We start from the raw sequence: 20,132 nt of genomic DNA, 5'->3' as shown, positions 1-20,132 counted from the left end.
ATATTAAGAAACTGCAGATGCTGATTTCCCCAGTGTTAATGACAATTTTCTTATTTCCCTAATCTCCATATTAAGACTGCAAGCATGTATCCTGGCCAAAGACACAGCTCACAGAGGCATTTGGCTGGCATTTTGGTAAATCCCACGAAGTCACATAACATACCTATTAGTGCATATGAGAGGAACTTATTCACAGAGGTGAGTGCCAATCCAGTTATGGGGCCTGTAGTGTCTTCAGAACGGATTACTTCCAGAAAAGGCCGAAGAAAGACATTAGGTTCAATTTCAGATAGCTCTGTAAAATAAAAATAATTTTAAAAAGACAATTAGACTTGATTCATTAGGATTCATTTTCTCTTTAAGAAGATACATTTTTCATCTCAGAGGAAAAAAAACCCTGCCCTAGGTTAGTTTCAGAAGGCTGGTGGGAAGGTCAGGGTTGCTTTTCCATATACACGCACACAAACACACACAGGTATATGTGTATATTTTAAATGCAATGCTTTGTAAAGTTCACTTTCTTGCACTCTTCAAAACAGCTTTCTGGAGCCTTCTAAAATCTGACTGTAGGAACACTCTGTAAACGCCACAGAGGCCACTGCTGCCTAAATTTATGCTTTAACTCATTGGCAGATGTAGCTGCATTTTCCTATTACTCCTGGAACTGTGTGAACCCATGAACTCTATAGACCCTGCCCCACCTTCTGCCACCCCTGTAACATCCTATTACAGATAAAACTCCACACTAATCACATGCAAAGTACAGATGTACAACCAGGTTCACTGGACTTCTTGCAGCTCTTTGCCTGAATACAAATCGCATTTCTGCTACACTAAATGTTTGCTTGGCAAAGACAGGAAAGCCTCACAAGATACCCTAACTTAAAAACTCTTCTGTCTTGCTCTCAAAATAACTGTGTAAGCCTCTCAACCAAACAATTAGAAAGAGCACCCCTCTACTTGCTGTTTTGGCCAGCAAGGACCCCCTCTAAAGCTGCAGTACTAGAGAGCACTGAGCTATTGAGCTGGAGAAAAAACAACTAACAAGCTTCCTGAACTTTCCAAGATGATCAAGAGATGCTTTGGGAATGGAAAAGAAATACAGAAGAGAATAACCAGAACTAGGGAAATTGACCAAGAAAAACAAACAAAAAACCCAAACCAAAACAAAAACCAAGCCCAACCAAATAAAACAGGAGGAATCAAGATAAGAGGAGCCCTGAGGGGGATTTAGGAGAAAAAGCATTAAAAAGCAGGTGAAGGCAACCACAACACAGCTAGTACACAGGCACAGAGGAATGCATTAAAAGTAACTTGAATAATTTTGAGACCAGAAATATTTAAGTACAACACTGGGCTCAACTTGCTGAAACACACTTTTTATTCCTAATAAAAGTTAACAAGTCTAATGGCTAATAGTGTCACAGGATCACTGGCATTTATACCCTTAATCAAACAATCAAATATTGAACTTATCTGTCATATGAGCTTCTTTGAGGCAGGGAATAAAAAACGACTGCAATTCCTGAATCCTTAGACAAGCTGCTGCTTTTCTATCTACCAACATAATTCAATTATTTTGCTGAGGGAAAAAAATCCAAACCCCTCGTTCTGAAATTTTATCACAGTTCCTATTGAGAGGACTTAAGTATCAAAGCAAAAAAGTCTGCCAGAAACTATGTTAACATAACTGTGTCAAATTATGGCAAGGAAGCAAAGGAGGAAAAACTATACAGGGGCTTATGTTTTAAAAGTTAAGAGCACAAAGAAGTAAATAAAAGTGCTTTTAACTAAAGCAAAACTACAATTAAAAAGGGACTTTGGGAATCATTATGCCACCTCTTATGTTTCAGCCACCAGTTCAAATAAGACCAACACCCCTCACTTGTGTGGGGTTCAAAGGAACATGATGATTCAACCTTTTTGGCTTAAGAACAACTCCCCCAGTTTGTCAGATAATATGCTGGTGTAACATTACAATTGTGTCACCTCTGAACAGCACATGGAAATCCAGATGATCATAAGACATACTTACATTAATGCTTATTTAAGTGTGCTTTATGGAGCACTTGACTGGTTACAAGCACTTGGACAGCATTTAAGACTGCTAGGGATCAAAACTCAATTTCTTCTTTCCCAAAACTGATCCTTTCTACAGACCAGACTATAATGCTGTCGATTCCTCCAGTCTTATTCAAACCAGTGAGTTCCAGGATGAAAAAGTTGCACATGATTAGTAAGAAAAATGGGAGTTCAGCAGACAATGAAGATACACTTGGTAGCAAAGGATGTATAGGGCATCACACCCTCCATTAATACATCTTTTGGGACAACAAATAGATATTTTCTTTACAAGAATAGGGAGAGAATCAGGTTTTTCCTTTCAATTAGAATTGTAAATCTTAATGTTGTTAAAGATCAGATTCCCTTGCAGTCTAACTGAAACTTGCAACTTACATGAAGATCAGAAAAGAGCTTGTCATGATTAGGATTTAACTTAGACACATATTGTGGATTACACAGCAACTTTGGCCACTTTCCCTAATATTCACAGATTCCAGACTACACAATAAAAAGCACTTTACATTAAGCTCTCTGAAACTGATGGTTTATGCTGCAAAACTGTTTAGACTGGGTAGTTGGTACTGCGGTATTAATAAAAAAATCAAAAAACATGTCAGACAAAAAGAGAGCATTTTTAGTGCACTAAATAACTACTGTCTGAAAGATCTAAGTGTCAATAAACATCGATGTCATTGCTCGTACCTGAGGAGTATTCAGTTAATCACTACTATGAGCTCTTCTTACCAGAAGCATTTGCAAGCACTGAGGACTTACAAGGGTCACCAGCTCCCTTTTCAAGGCAGAATTTAATCTTGGTACTGGTTCTTTGCTTCCATGGGAAGTCTCGGAGCACAGAAAAACACTGATACTGAAGCTGTTCTTGCTGTATCCTGTCTTGAAACAGATTACTTTCATGGGCTAAAGAAGGTTCAGCATCTGAATGTGTCATTAAAGCTACCTGGATTTTTAAATCCACTTCCATACTAAAGCTACTGGGTTTTTAATACAGTGACAATTTTGCAAACAAGCCATTAAATCAAACATATAACCTCTTCTTTTAACTCAATCCTGTTGAGGCCAATGAAGTTCGTTCAGAAGCTCTTTCCTCAACAGGTTTTCTTAGCCTTGTGCACCAAAGGTGGCAGTGCCCAGAACAAACACGCCAGCCCTTTTGCATCAATAGCTACAACTGCAGGGTGCACTCCACACTGGCTTTTCCTCTACAGCTCAGGTTTGATCTAGAGCACAGAACAGCAGGAAATGAACAGCATTCTCTTCACAATACTTTGGCAAGGTGGGACCGTAGTCTTTAGAAGGAATTGCTCTGTCCAACAAGTTAAAACTTCATGAAAGAGACACAACAGAACTCTTGCTAAGACCTAACTGTAAAAGCAATCCTGCACTCTCCTGAAAATGTCTAGGAACCTCAGAAAATGCAGCAAAATCATTCATTACTTTAATAATTCCTTGTGACAAAACAAAGGCTATATAAGGTACATAGTAAATGTTAGGAAGTACATACTTGATGTTTGTAACAACAGTCCAAAACAAAGTAGCTCTGAATTTTCAACTCTGGTTCTTGTTCTGCCACATTCAGGTTCAGGCATTACAAGTGAGGTAACTACAACCAGTGAGAGAACTGAGAACTGCCTATACAGACATTTCTCCAAGTATATTTTCCAGCAAGAGACATTTCTCAGTGTTTTAACAAGAACTCTACTTAAGTAGCCAGTTTCAGCTCTGGGGGAAAAAACCAACCAAACTAAAAATCCATCTGAAAACCCACCAAACCTGTAAGCATACTTCAGCCAAGGGTATTACAAGAGGAAACACTGAACTATCCACAAAGAGAACAAAATTTCACAAGGGACTCCTTCAAGCAGCCTTCCTTTGAAATCTACTCAAAGTCAGGGAAAAATATATTAAAACATTACTTAGACTTAAATGAAGAGCCTGGTCTGCTTTAGGGACTAGCTGGAAAGCACTTCCCATTCTTTTCCCCACAGGTCCTTTCAACAAAATTTCAGAGAAGCAAATGGAGACCAGCATCAGCACAACACTCAGAAATGCTCAGCTAGCTTAAAGCAGTGCATGGAAATGGGAAAGAAAGGAAAGAGTATCTTAACTAATGTATCAAAAAGCCAACCCTTCAGCCTGGCAATTTTAATGAGGACACAATTCCTTTGAGACCACAGTGCTTTCCTTCATTCTTCCCATGGATTATTTGCACTTAGACACACATGTCTATAATGATATTTAATCAACTAATTCATGTTTAAGCACCTAACTCCCATTTCAGCAATCCCATCCAGCCATTCTGGAACTTCAGCAAACAAACTGCATCAGACCTCTGGCGTCCCTTTTCTCCTGAAGTGCAGGAGCAGGTCCCCCTCGGACGAGTTTTCTTATTGTTAGCACACTGTTGGCACATTCCTGATCTAAAACGCTCACATAAGCTGCTTTCTCTGGCAGTTCAACTCTTCACTCCTGAATGACTCTTATCAGGATCGGCTATGCGTTCCGAATCAGAGTAAATGAACAAGAAAAAATTGTTTATGACAAGTTATTTCAACATCATTTGTCCCGAGGACAGGCAACTGCAACCCAAACCACATGACCTGGACTCCTCTTATGCAGCAGCTGTTGGCCTCTGACGCCCAGCCTTCAGAAAAGCTGTCTGAGCTGTATCCCACGCACCCCTCCAGCGAGACGAGCTCAGACAGCAGCAATGCTCAGAGCATGCAGCATTACGGTCCCTGCCTGTAAACTGAACTGTACAATGAACAGACATTCTCTTTTCTTAAGGTGAGAAAAAGGCAAAGATAACACTGTAACAGAGCAGAAATCCAGCTTTTCCGGACTCTTGCTTTGGGGCTCAATCAGTTCATGCCACAAAAAATTGAAGTATCAGCAAGTGCTTCCTGGGTCATCCTCGAAACCACTTTCTGCAAACACTGCCATTCTGGCCTACGTGACATGCACTTTATTCTCAGTTCACCCAACAAACACCAAAACATTTTGTCTTTTCACCCAAAGGATGAGAAGCCCCTGCAGTCTGGATCAGCAAGTCAGACTGAATGTGTTCCAAGGAAAAAGGACAAAATTGTACTTGCCTTTTAAAACCACCTAAAAGTATGGAGTGGTCACACTTCCTAGATTTTCATAAATATTTTAACTACTGAAATAAGTACTGGCTTAATTTCAGCTAGGTCAAAATGCAGGATTGCAGGGAAATGAGAAATTTTTTTGAGTTAGTCCTGTGATTATCAGCAGTTTAATTTAGAAGTTAAAAAATCTAGCAAAAAGATTTATAGTAACTTGTTCCTCTAAAAATCTTCAGAGAGCTTGAATTTGCTTTACATAGAGTCCCTAGGTAACAGGCGCAGAACAGTACATGCATACTGATTCTAGGTGCTCTGACAAAACTGCAACTACAGCAGCTCTACAGCTGATAAACAGAGCGGGAGCATGTTTTTCACCACTCCAAATTCTCCAGACTGACTGGAACACATGCCACTCTGCACCTGAGCTAAAAGACATACCCTGACTTCCCTGATTTCCAGCTAGCAAATTTACTCCGACTCTGACATTTAACCCCAGATAATAACAGCCAATTAATGGTGGATAACAAGTGCAAAAAAGCTACGTTACAGATGATCCACATTCATTTGCTCCTGAGCATATGCTCTGCTCCACACAGCCCTGGCACAGACAGTGTTTTAAGTGAAAAGCATCCTCTGCCATCTCTCCCCTACAAGGGGGTCTTAGTCGCTCTCATCTTGTTTTTCTTGCAAGTTACAGACCAGCCCTTGCAACGCAGTGCAGTTGGTCGCACATTTGTAGATATTTTCTGATCTGAAAGGAGAACAGGTTGCCACCTATACAGCCTGTATAGTGCAGCTAGTGTTGCAAGAGAAAGCTCTAGTTCTCCTTCCTCAATATAATGGCAATGTCCATTAAACTTCATAAACAAGAGGTCATCAAAAGCGACCAAATATTCTCTCCAGGTTCCCCACAACATCATTGTCTTATCCTAATCTAAGCTCTTAATAGATAAAGAAAACAGGACTCTGCCAGCTAAGGAGAAGCAGAGGAGCCACAAGCTTACATCCTAGCTTCTAAAACACAGAAATACTGTGGAGATTGTGCAACACAGTATACATACCGTGGGGATGTGTGGGAGCAAGCTTTGTGCATCTCTGAAATCAATACTGCATTATAAATAAATGGTAACAAAAGCTTTGCATACAATAAACATAAACACAGGCTGAAAATCAAGGATATTCAAGCCAATGAAGGAGAAGTATGAATTAACTGCAATCCTTTTCAAAGGATGTCTGTAAAATATACTCTTCAAAGCTAATGCCCTGTGAATTAAAGTGGTCATTCAGGGGCCCCAACCCACCAAACCAAGAGAGAAACAGTGCCATTCACAGCCACACATGAATGCAAAGCTGGAATTACAAATGCAGTTTGACAAGGGAAACCCAGAGATGTCAAGCCTGTTCTGTTTGCCTAATTTCATTACAATGGCACAAATGCTTTCATTTGTCACACTCCAGCTTCGTGTGTTTATCTCCCTTTCATTAAACATGACTTTAACAAATTATTGTTTCATAGTGCCAAGATCTCAAGCACCCCTCAGAACTGAGATTTTTATTTTGGGGAAGCATGACATAATGCATACTGAGCATTTGACTCTTCACATCCTTTGATTAAGGCAACATAAACTCAGCTAAAACACGGTCTTCTATGGAATTACTTATATCCACCAGTGAAGCAGAAGCACTGACAATGCCACCAGTATGTGCCATTAGCTTATAAGAAGTTTCATCTGATGCTGTGCTTCAACTTCAGCTGCTCTGACTGACCATTAAAATTTCCTGGGCATTTTTTCATAAAAAGGAGCCTGCTAAAGTATCTTCAGCCAAAACTGTACTATAAACTCCAGCTGTGTCTCCACCGTTCCCTTAAGTGCTTTTCACCCAGCTGTAGTATTCTGTTCTAGAGTGGTATTACAAGAAGCAGAAGATACTCACTTCAATCACAGGGAAAGCAAATGCCATCAGCAGAAATATGGAACTACATAGGAGGCAAACTTCCATGGTTTCTATCTGGATGGACTGAAAAGTGCAGACATGAGTACTTGCTCCACCCTGAATTTCTAACACCAGTCCTGAAGACTGCTGAGTGTCTGGATATGAAGTTATTTCAAAAGCTGAAGTTGTTTAATTCTGGTTTTATTTCTTAGCACTGAGGAGAGAGCAGAGACAAACATCTTGACAAACTTTTTTCTGAGCTATGGTTGACACGTACTGATCAGAGGTTGTAATCAAAAGGCTGCTTCAAAATAAGAACAGCTCTGAAAGTGAGCTGAGGGGTAATTTACCACAGTAAGGTTGAAGGTCATCAGGAGGAGACCTGAATACCTCTGAACAGACATGACTAATTCCGATAAAAGGCAAAAAATCAAGTAACTATATAGTAAAAGGCTCCCATCTCCAAACTGCTTGCTCATGAGTGTATCTTTGGCCAGAGTGAAGAGCAATAAGGGTAATTTCAACGCTAATCCATCCTTGTTTTCATGAAACCCTTCCTCCTACATCACAGTAGAGGATAAGCATTAGAGCGCCACTTGATTTTGCCAGCACATTTTACAGTAAGATTATTTACATATGATAGAAATAAGCAAATTCAGAAGTGCTCAAATAGCTTTTTTATCTCCCCTACAGGAAGGCTGATTGCTGTGAGGGAAAGGAGATAGGGTAATACAGCTGATCTAAGCCTCTGATAGGTTTTGGAATATACCACTAGTTCTGTGGCTTTTACAAACAGACAAAAGCTCTAAACTGTTAATGCCAATTGTAATGTCACTTAATTCTACTCCAGAAAACTGAACTCCCCAATGACTCTACAAAATCTGACTTGAGATTTTACCCATTCTTGAAGAATTTTTTTCCCATGGGTGCAAGTTACTTAGCCTGAAGCTCAGTAAGCTAAACTGCTTACAAGTTTCACAGGTGAAGCTTAACATCCACTTAAAAACTCCAACAAAACAAACCCATCCCATTTAAAAAAGGCAAATAAAATGAAGGCAAGCTTCACTATTTGTCTGTTCAGAACCAGCTGAAACTGTTTCAAAAGACTCTTGCAGAAAACCACCATGCATATGACAACAGCCAGTTTTTGTGATAGACCTGCACCAGGTCTGAAGTTCAGAACCCACAGGCACTCCTCCAAGCCAACGACACTCAACTCCAAATGAAATTACTAAACCAAAATAAACCAAATCAAAAAGCAGCCATCCCATGACAAATTCATCTGCCCTTGACCAAATGCTGATAGTTATTGATCTTGCTGCAGTTGTGAATTACAGCCAGGTTTCCCAAGGTTCCCTCCTAATACGGGGAAGAGAGCGTGGCCAGTCTAACAAGACAGACCAGGCTAAATGAAACCTGTGGGGAATTGCACACTGCCAAGTCCAAAGGATGGACTTAGCTGCTCATCTTACTGACAGTACAAGTTTGATGCATGTCAAGTTTAAGCACTCTTTCTCCTCTCTAAAAGAAATTGGTACATGTTGAAGAAAGAGCAATTAGATTGTGACACTCTACAGAACCCAATTCAGTCACTGGACTTGCTTCACTATGATATTTTACACATCTTGCACAGTACCAGGCCCAAGCTAAGTAGGCAATTTAAAAGCCCAGGAGAAATTAAAACTCCTTCCCTGGTATTTTAAAGCACAGTAATTCTCCACAGCTTTGTGTGTCAACCACGCTATGAACAGAGCTCTCATTGCAAATTCACCATGTTGTGAAAAGGAAAACTTCACTATTTCTAGGAGGCTGGAGAAAAAGATTACAGTTTTATCATCAATTAGCCGTCGGGATGTTACTCCATTCTGTTTACCCTTTCCTCAAGGGAAGCCAATGAGTGCCAAGGGGAAAAATTAAAAGGAAATTGAAGAACTACAAATCCCAAACAAGCCAAGACATTTTTTTGATGTCGCCAGAGAATCAAAAATGCATCAGTGAGACAGACAAAATCCAAAGAATGAAATGAAGAAAAGCCTGATGACCCAAGAGGAAAGAATCTTTTAATGACAAAAATCTCTCAAATGCTCAATATACCTTGCTGTTATGATTTACACAAATTCTTCTATTCAACCTGAACTAATCTAGGAGACATTGTGCTTCGCCATATTATCAGAAAGTAAAACTCCCAGGTGCTAATGGTAAAATACAACGGCCCAGAGCTCAAGAGCCCACACACCAGGTGACCACAGAACAGAACGGGAGACTTGAGGAGAGCAGAATGCAAAATATCACAGGGATATTAGTTTCAAACCTAGAGGAGTGGAACAGAAGCAAAAGGAAGAACAGCCCAGCTTGCTGGCAGCCAACACAACCATTACCTCAAGACATTCAAACAGCAAAAACATTAAGAAACCCTTCTCTCCCCCCACCCCCCCCAGCAATAATTGAAGCAATCAGCAATACTTGCACACACACATGCGCCAAAATTTTGATGCTACCTGCATTAAAAGGCAGCTCGATTCCCATAATAATGACAAGTGAGCATTATGTCCTTGCAAATGGACTGGGGAAAGAAATTAATTTCTGCATACTGCAATGTGCTAGATCAAACCACTGATACAAGGTCCTGATGATACATGAAAAGAAACAGAATTCCAAATTTTAACACTTTTGACTTTTTTTTGTTAGTTTTTGCATCTGAAGAGATCTGTGAATGCTATTCAACTTCAGTGATCACCAAGTAGGATGTATCTTAAGACAGGCATCATGGAAACAATTCTATCAACCCCCAACTCCATTAAATACATTTTTTCCATGCTCTGGAATAATTTATCTGCTGTAAAACAATAAAATGTCTGTGAAGAATAAAATGGCCTAAAATCTAAGTAAAGAAATAGAATACAGGTTACAGTCTCTAAGAAAGTGTCAAATTGATCTATTTTAGTCTATTACTAATTGTTTTGATCTAGTACATGCCCATGACAGAAGAGACCATTTCTGAGCAGCTCAGAAGTTCAGCTGAGTGATCCTGATAAAGGCCATCGTTGACAACACGCTGCCCAGCAAGACTGATGGAAAAGCGGCAGCACAACGCAAACTTCAACTCGTTCAGACAAACAGGGCTGCTGGTTCAAGCCAGCCCCCAGCTCTTCACTCCCTCTCTCCCTCCCCTAGGGCACAACACAGCTCTCCAACTGGAATACACAACACACACTGAACAGGTCAGCAGACACAACCCTGCTTTAACCACTCACCCCTAGGATTTCTGCTGCCATGACCTCTGTGAGGGACCCATTATACTTCAGCAGCACTTATTCCCAAGACTCGGTAAAAAGCCAAAGACAGAAGAATTTCCTTTTGATTTTCATTCCTAGACCTACAGAATTTGCTCTGACAGGATGTAAGCACATACACAAATAAACTGACCATCAAGTGGCAGCAAGGCCCTTGATCACAGACAGGCAAATCGGTCTACTCAGCCTCTGCCACTCATCTCCCCCTGATGCCCTTGGGCAAGTCACTTCATCTCTGCTTCAACTCCTCATATGAAAAGGGAACATATTTGGCCTTAAGTGCTGTGCCATAAGATTACCTGGAAATATTAGCAAAAAAACCAGCAATACCAATCCAATAAAAGCTTCCTGCCCTATCCTCGCAAAATCAAAAATTAACTAAGACTCTTAGTTAAAACAGCCATTTTCCAAGTTAATATTTAAGTTAGGGAAATATGATATGCACCGTGTAACACAAGTTGAAATCAAAATTATATTTACAGTTTATCACACAGAAGAACAGCAGCTGAGTTTATGAAATATCAAGGAGATTCACAGCAACAAACAGGAGAAAAAACTTGGCAGCACTTAGGCACTCACTTCTGGGTGTCAGTGTTAAAGAACTTGATTTTTAAAAAAGCTATCTAATTTTCAGAAGACCTAAGGAATGAGGGGGAGAAAATATACCTCTTTTTAAAAAGAGCAGCAGTTAAACTGCTAGTAAATTCTCACGGCCTTGTCAGAATGAAACCACTTGACACACACCAGTATTTTCAGCTTTGAGGCCACTGCTCAAAACCAAAAAGTGAGTCAAGGTAACAGGAGGAGTTTGAGGGCCCTTCCAAAAACTTGGGATGAAATCCCAAAGCCCTGGGAGAGCAAGGCAAGCACCTGTTTTCCTGAACAGTCCATTTTTTTATGCTGCATACTTTACACAGAAGCTGCATTATTCTGGAGAAGCTGCATTCCAGCCAAAAGTGCACAGTTAATGTTTTTTGCAGCCCCCAGCTTCCAGTGATGGATGACCATTTTATAATGAAATACTTTATGCTCAATCAACTTACAAATAACGGATGTTTTATCACACTGAATTAAAAAGAATGTTTTTAACAAAAAAAAAAGAAAAAGAAAAAAGGAAAAAGGCAGCAGGATTGGATCAGCGATAAGCAGAGGCAAAAGTTATTCCTATTAAGGGTGGGCAAAAACATCCAGATGATGGTTCACTTTAACTTTTTCATGGCTCTCCAATAACGTGGAAATGATGCACAAGGTAGTATTTGCCCTGAAAACACCTACACTTAAGTTCTGTTCCAGACCATTGAGACATGAGACTTTTCAGCTTCTACAAAAATTATTTGATTGTATAGCGTCTCAATTAGGTTTCCAAAAGCCTAAGGCTAATAAGGAAGCACTGTTTGAAGATAAACCTTTAAAAATACTCTAATCTCTCATGCCCACTCAGCATTACCAAACTCATTCCTTGTGGGAACCCAGGGCTTTCTCCTCCTGCACTTCCACCTGTCAATGCTCAGCGATAACCAGAGAAGTAAATGCCCTGTACTCAAAAGGCTACTGCTATTTCTAAATCAAGTTTTGGAATCAAACATCCAAACTCAACTGATAACCATGACTCAGCGTTATACTGCTATACCACAATTGTTACTGTTTTTACACACTACAAGTCAAGAAACCCCAGACCTGCAGGGCCATATGTTAATCAACACAAGTTCTTTAAAATGCTAGCAGCAGAACCATTCCTGGTCCCTTTTCTCCCCAAATAGCATATGAAAAAGTCTCTAAGCTAGTCCAAACATGCCAAATCACATGAGAATGGAAAGACAACCTTATACTTCTAGGGCAAAAAAATCTCTTCTAATAGAAATAAATTAATGCAAGAGTGCAGAACAATATGAGCAGAACCATTCCTGGTCCCTTTTCTCCCCAAATAGCATATGAAAAAGTCTCTAAGCTAGTCCAAACATGCCAAATCACATGAGAATGGAAAGACAACCTTATACTTCTAGGGCAAAAAAATCTCTTCTAATAGAAATAAATTAATGCAAGAGTGCAGAACAATATGAGCTGCAGTGACAGAAGCTACATGGGGAACAGCAATAAGGTATTGGAAAGATATTTTCTAAAGAAGGGTGTTCAAACACCAGGACAGTTTGCTCAGAGAAGGTGTAGAAGCTCTATCCCTGGAAACACTGAGAATTCAGCAGGCTTTAACCCTGCACACAATCTCACAAATTGGTCCTGCATTCAGCAGGGTATCAGAGCAGATGAATTCCAGAGATCTCCTCCTACTTAAACTATTTCAATTCTGACTTGTGATTACCAGGAACAAAAAGTCCCCTCTGTAACTGTACATGCAGGCTCCCTAATATCCATGGAGTGAAGAGAGTTTCCCTCCCCAGATTTTCTATTTGTTAGTAGCAGCAACCAATAAATACCAAGCAGAAGCTCACTTCAGAACTATACCTACAAAACACTCTTCATTTTCTAAATCAGTTTTTTAAGCAGAAGCTGCAAACTCAGGCCTGCAGCTGGATTGGGAAAAGCAAAGCAAACCGAAACACAAACAGAAAACCATCAAACCAAACCCTCCATAGTTTACCAAATTTGGAAATTTTAAGAAAACTAGCAGAAATAGAGCATGTTCTTCCTGTGGGCTCTTAAAAAGATATTACATCTGCTGCAGATATTAATGTCAAAAAAACCCAGCACCTTGGCCCAGAGTCATAACTTCAGATCTAAATCAAGTCACACTGCATCACCTGAAGCTCCACTAAACTCACATTTAATTTATGGCACTTTCACTTTACTATTTGAAGAAATGCAAATATTAATCAGTCCGAGATTTTAATCACAAAACCAATTCTCCTCCCTCTTCCATTCCTCAGCTGAAGGCTGGCACTCAATGAACCAGACCAAAGGGAGAATAGTTCTTCCAGCACCTGCTTCAGCTTTTAAGTTTCCAATTTAAACTGCTGTGATCTGGCAGCAGGCAGTCTGGAGATGTCATTTTGCTGCTCTGTGAATGACTGAATCTCAGTATAAAAAGAATCCAAATAGAGAAATGAGTGAAAAGAGCAGCAGCAGGCAAAGGAAGCCACAACATAACTTAATCTGGCCAAAGAGAAAGAGCAGCTGAATACAATGTGCTCCAAGTACCGTGTCCTCTAGAAGCCAGCACCGTATTCCCCTCTGGGTGCCTCCTGATGGGCACTGTGGGCACTGCTGAGCAGGCAGGACTCTCCACACTTGTGACAACGCTCCTTCAAACAACACTGTAAATATGACTCAGCACTGATGTATGATTTGGAATCACTTTATTACTAGACATTACAGACTATGGTTGTTTACCACAGTAACATTTTTTAATTTCTAGATTTAAAATCTAGAAATTATATATTCCTGCTGAAAGAAAGTTTCCCTTATTTTACAGAAGGACATACAGATAACTCAAAATATAATTCCAAGTATGCTTTTCTAGTGCATAGAAAGAATGTCAAACACATTTATTTCTCACTATAATAGGCTTCATGACGTGGTAACAATACACCTGCAAGCAGATTCCTTCCACAAAGAGGAAATGCTCTCACTCTCAGCATGTCTGCTTGAAAAAAAAAAAAAGAAAAAAGAAAAAAAAAAGCACTCCCTTTAGTCCTGGTCAATACAGTGTCTGTACCACCTCCTTTTAAAATCCAATTTAGGCTTATGAGTTAGAATAGCAAAACTCCTAAAATGAATGCAGTTTACTGGGGTCACAACCTTTACAACAGTATGGCAGCACTCACACTAGATAAGCAGCACCTTAAGACTGATGGCAGCAGTGTGACTTCAGTTTAGTTTTGTCATAGCATAGGACAAAAATGGAGGGGTGCAAAAATACAGTTGTTTTGATTGTTTTAAAGAAACAAAAAAAACCAAAATCAAATCTCCTACACACATCTCATCAACACCCTGTTTTACTTAATCTTATTCCCTTCCCCAATACAAGCACTAAGAACTAATTCTTCTTCCAGCTCTCAAGGCTTTCTTGGTCACAGAAACTGCTCACTGAAATTTTCCAAAAGTTGGAGTAGCAGAAAGAAGAGTGGAGAAAGGGTTAACTCACAGCTGGGAGAAAGTTTCCCCGGAAAATTAGAACACATGCTGTGGCTGTGACTAAATTTCACACTGGTTCTGTTGAGTACAAACATCCACAACTGTGTGCATTTGAGAGAATAGGAGAAAATGAAATGCTCCTTATATATCAGCTTCACCTGCTAAGTTCCTTCAAATGGATAATGACATACTCAAGGGACCAGCAGAATCCTTCAGACTCACTTCACATTTCAAGCAGAGAAGAGGCACTGGGGGAAATGGAAGGAAGTTGTCCTTCCCTTTCCTGCTCCCACGTATTTTGGAACATACTGGAGAGCCAAGCCTATAATCTGGCAGAGACAATTCTGCTGTTTAAGACTAGATGTTTCAGCATGGAAATCACCTGAGTTGACACTTAAGACACCTGTGCCATCCAAGTACATAAAAGAGGAACTGTACAGAGCAAACAGGGAAGAGTATGCGCACTTTAAAGATCATCTGGTTATGTTTTAAACAAACGGGCAGCACTTGTCTGAACAGACAAATACAAAGTGGAGATTAAGAATTACTAAGACAACCAGAACAGAACCACAGAAATGTTTGCTTTGGAAGAGATCTCTGGAGGTCACAGACTTCAACCAGAATTCAACGACTGCTCTGGAGCTCTAACGGGTTGCTTCAAGGCCGTGTTCAGTCAAACTTTAAAAATCTCCATGGATGGAGATTCCGCTCTCTCTTCCCATGTCCCAGTATTTAACTCTCTTTCAACCTTTTCCTCCCAAGTACAACTGGAATTAATGCATATTCATGACAATGGATCTCTGGCCCATGTAAGTGGCTCTGCCTTTTTTGTTATCCTCCTTTAGGTAGAAGAAGACCACTATTAGGTCCCACTCACCAAAGACTGTTTTATTACAGAACGGCAGTAAATGAAAAAAAATGAAATGAAAAAACAAAGAAATTAAAAAAAAAAGTATCTTCACTGAGTTGAGAGATCTCAAGAGGGGTTATCAATACAAAAAGGCACAGAGCTAGCACTTATACCTATTACCCCTAGATAATTAATAAATAGCAATAGATTAAATATAGAAAAACACTTCCTCTTCCTCAAAACATTTTTTCACCAAACTACACAAAGAGAAGCAGAAAGCTGGCAGACAAAATATCTAGAGAGGGGAGGAGACATGATTACTCCAAGATGCCAAACACTGTGCCGGGTAGGACAGAAAACTTCTGCTCTGCCCTTTTCTATAATGCATTCATATTTAAGAAGGTGGGAGGTAGGGAAGACTTTGATGAACTATACCAGTCTTCATCTGGTTTACTGCCTTTGTTTCCTAATTGCCTACAAAGTTCTATTCAAATATATAAGGACTATTTTGTAGCCGTCCTTCCTTGACAGGAACTAGCAAATGCAGGGTTAGTAGATTACTAAGACATGGGACTTATAGGAGGATCCACACATCCTCTGATGGCCTGGAATTTCACCATCTTTAAAACAAATCTTCTGCTCTGTCCTTTTACAGCCACTGAAGAACTGTAGCAGTGCTAGGGAGGGGGCTTGGGATGAGGGTGCCTCATAGTCAGAAAGGAAAAATATCAATATTACTATCACTCAGTAATACCCAAAATCTAGATAAAATAACATTTATTTGATAAATCATTAATAGGACAACAATTATTTTGAAAATTTTATCATTTTGTATCAGACAATGTTATTTCAGAACCAATGACAACCTATAACTAAAACCCCCAAATGTAAAAGATCAAAACATACATTTCAGCAAGCTTCATATTTAGCATACTTTGAATTTCCTTAGCTACAACCAGATTTATTCAATCAGAAATTGTATATGGTCTCTGAAGAGTTAGTGCATGACCTTGCATCCCTTATGAGAAGTCACAGCTGTATTCCCACATTGACTGATAAAGACAACTGAACAGGCAAGCAGACTCCCATCCCCTCTTTGAAACAGGCCAGACATCTAAACTCATCTCAATAAAAAAATATTTGCTACCATCATAATTAAACATTTCTGGCTTTCTATTACATGGTTCAAAACAAAACAAATCACACTTAAAGCATCAGAAAATCTCATACTTGGATCCCAAGTGACAAAAGGTAAGAAAAAAAAACTATGAGGTGCCCTATGTCCCCTTTTAAAGGCTAACAACCTAGCAACACAGATCTCAGTCTGGTCTGAATCAGGTTACATCTCCAAGAAAATTCAATTCAAAAGAAGAAGGATTCCAAATAGGGCAGAAATGACAAGTACAGACTAATTTTTTTTTTTTTTTAAAGAAAGGTAAGAGTATGTAGGAGTTGTGGAAGCAGCACAGCTGGTTAAAAAAAGGTTTGGTTAAGAAAGGTCAGGAGGAGGAAGAAGAAGCAAAAAAAAAAAATCTTGGAAAAACTACAAGTTAACATGAGCAATGTATCAGACTTGTACTTGGAACAACAGGCTGGCTCACACTTAATGTGATCCTAAACAGGATCTTCCAAATCTCTGCCTAGGTAAGCATTTCAACTTGAAATGCAACATTGTGTTCTGACAAATATTGAAGAAGTTGACAGGACAAACTGCAAGTCCTCCTTCCACAGAGATAATTCCTCTTCAGTTCAAGTAGCCTTCAAACATAGAACCCCATTTCTTTTACTGAAAATTTAAGTGAAAAATAAAATATACTAATAAATAATTTCTGAATTTGTGTCTGGTACAGCTCAGCAAGCCCTGTCCCTCACATTTGTCTCTGCCTCTCCAGCCTGCAGCTCTGGTTTAAAAAAATCTGCCCTTCAGCACCACATTTTGGAAAGGATAATCTGGCCACAACCCAGTTTACTCCCCAAACTGTTCAGAGCTACTGGTTCAGTCATACTGAATCTGTGTTTTCATCCTTTCTCCATGAGTGAGCTACTGAAAGCATCTCAAAAGAAGCAATCTCAAGAAAAGCTCCCTATTTTGTGGCTTTAACTAAAAAGATTTGAAGTGCAAAGAGCAAATGATAGGCATAAAGAGCTTAAAATCTTTGCATACAGATTTTAATCTTTCCTTGCCAGCTCTTACATGGCTAATTCAGCTCACACAAAGGTTTCTTAGACGATAAGCAAAGAAACTTGTGCTGCTCACAGTGCAGTGTTTTGTAGCCTGTCAGCTTTAATAGTCACTGTTTGGACTGAACTTAAATAATTTCCTAAACTCTCACAATCTTCTACCTCCAGCATCTAGAAATGGATAAACTTTACCTTTGATCTCTCTTCCCTACCATGTCAAAATGGGTATGTCACTAGGGCTGAGGTCAGGAAGTCATCCCTTCACAGCTATATACACAGACACTACTTACCCAGACCACTGTTTTCTGCTCAGTTGCTTTAAACAATTCTTTCTTAATCAAAACCAGTAAATAACCCATCAAGAACATTTCCACAGAGACCTCTATCATGTCCATAATGAAAAAAGACCAGCTGCTTTTCCAAACTATTGTAAGAGAAGCCTCTGTTATTTTGAAATAGCAGGTTAACGCTCATTAGCTTAGTACTAATTAACTGTCTTCCTATTCTACACTTTGCATTTTGCAGAGGGAATGTTAACTGGTGCCCTGCATTGAGAGGATCAGGCAGACAATGAAGACAATCTGCTGTCTCCTCAGAGTACAACAGGGAAGCTGAGCAATTTCTACTATTGAGTGCGGCATATAAATGTATTCGTGCTTCCCCCATTCTATTAATTCTATTTTTTAAGCCTCATTTCGGCTGCGGTTACCTCTTGGCACATGCTGTGTCCAGCCAGAAAAATCATTACTACTAATCCAAAAAAGGTAAACTCCATTGAACCATGTGATAAGTATCCCTTGCACTCCTGTTTCTTCCTAGGCTGTCCTGCAATTGTGTCCCAATCTGCCAGCATTAACACAGATACACAGCGGTATTTATTTGATGCCTATTCCACCACGCTGTATTCACACTAAATCCTCCATGTGTATTTAATAAATCACACTAGTTAGGTGGGCAGGATTAGTTCCAAGTCACCTAATGACTATATCATGAGCTGCAGTATTAAAGGGATTAATATTAATCTTAGCCATTTCAATTCACTGCGAGAGGCCAGTCCCCGCTCCAACAGAAGCCGCAGCAGGCAGCGCAAGAAATTCTAAACAAGAGCATGAAGATTAATGAGGGCTTCCTCATTCTGCCTGTGAGTCTTCTCTACCAGGATACAGGGCAGCGAATCCCCAGCAAAGACAGGCTCATAAATAAACACACAACACCACAAATACTTCGAGCAGCTGAGCCCAGCATAGAGTTGTTTTCACTTGCTATCTGCTTCTCCTGTAACCCACACCTCTAAGAACACTCAGGAATTTGAAAGGCTTGCACAGCAGCCAATTTGTTTTCTTTCACTTAAAAGCGCACAGCTCATTACTCATAATAAATTACTCGTTTTAAACGAGCTTGTGGAACTAACAGCTAAAATGAGCTGTGTTCAGAGAGGATGAGAGCAGCAGGGGAATTTGAAAGGATAACTCACTGCACTGAGGTTAAAAAGAATGTCAGACTCCAACAGATTTGACTGCTTTATTCTTGGCAAGAATAATCACTACAAGCAGAAAGAGTCATTAAAAATGGACAGAAAGCCCTTTTCTAAAGCATTCATGTTAAACCAAAGCATAAAAATGGACTGATACAAACTGATTTTCTGACAAAGTATAGCCCCAGCAAAAACCCCATGCAAGGGTCCTGGCCTCGACTTCACATTAAAGAATATAAACCCCAATCGGTGGCATAAAATTCCAGAAGTTCAGTTTTAGTCTACTGCAGATTTAGATGCAGTTAAGTGTTGAAAAAGGATCGGCCTTTTACGGCTCACAGTTAATTCAGAGCACCACAGAACAAGTAAGAGTCAGTCAAACAGCTGCAGTCTGGAGACTAGCTGGTAAAAACGTCAGATGAAAAAAGGGGGAGTTGAGTCAGCAGTATTTTCTGCCTTCACTGAAAAACTCTAGACCCTCAAAAAAAAAAAAAAAAAGACAGATCAGTTTAAACTGGAGCACAGGCCTGTCACAAGCTATTAACAGCTCAGCAGGTCCTCCAGGCGCAACAGCAGCCTCAAACTCAGTGCAGATACAGCGCAGAGCTGAATACAGTACAACTACTTGGAAGCACGTGGCTCACAAGCCATGGAACTGAAAAGGAGCACTACATTAAACATGACAGAAAAAGCCTTGAATTTGTGTTACACTAATACATAAGTGATGCAAGGGACTGATGCCAGTTTATATCCAAGTTTATAAACTAAACACATGCAAACAAAGTGGAGTTGCATCACATGTGGCAGAGCAGATGAGAAGGGCTCCATTAAGTGCACTGTCCAATCCTTCAAGAGGCAGAATGGACCAGAGATGGAGTTAACATTCTCTGAATTTGTAAACAACCTGCTGCTTTTTCATACGAGAAATATGTGGCAGTAAGGGTGTGCTCAGCTCACACTCTTACACCTGTTTGTCTTGTTCAGTTTGGGGAGTTGTTTGTTCTTCTTAAGAAAAGGACAAAGAAAGCAAATTCAAGACTTAACAAGATGCAATGTTCACAGGTTTTATACTCCATTAGCCCTCAGCAGTCAAAGAGCTGTACTCCCAAAGCACCTTTTAAAGGGTAAAGGTATGCTACAGG

The 20,132-nt window shown here is 39.8% G+C and overlaps 1 protein-coding gene across 7 annotated transcripts in view; it reads right to left on the bottom strand.

The window, feature by feature from the left end:
- The window catches only part of GBF1 (golgi brefeldin A resistant guanine nucleotide exchange factor 1), a 99,342-nt gene that overhangs the window by 42,911 nt on the left and 36,299 nt on the right, over positions 1-20,132 (bottom strand). For all 7 annotated transcript variants that reach the window (XM_038140474.1, XM_038140475.1, XM_038140476.1 and 4 more), the window contains exon 4: positions 164-295. In XM_038140474.1, coding sequence (XP_037996402.1) covers positions 164-295 — 132 coding nt within the window. The remainder of the gene's footprint in view (positions 1-163; positions 296-20,132) is intronic.

Source organism: Motacilla alba, chromosome 6 (assembly GCF_015832195.1).
Source record: "Motacilla alba alba isolate MOTALB_02 chromosome 6, Motacilla_alba_V1.0_pri, whole genome shotgun sequence".
In the NCBI taxonomy this organism is placed as follows: domain Eukaryota; kingdom Metazoa; phylum Chordata; class Aves; order Passeriformes; family Motacillidae; genus Motacilla; species Motacilla alba.
This window is presented reverse-complemented; position numbering and strand designations above follow the sequence as displayed.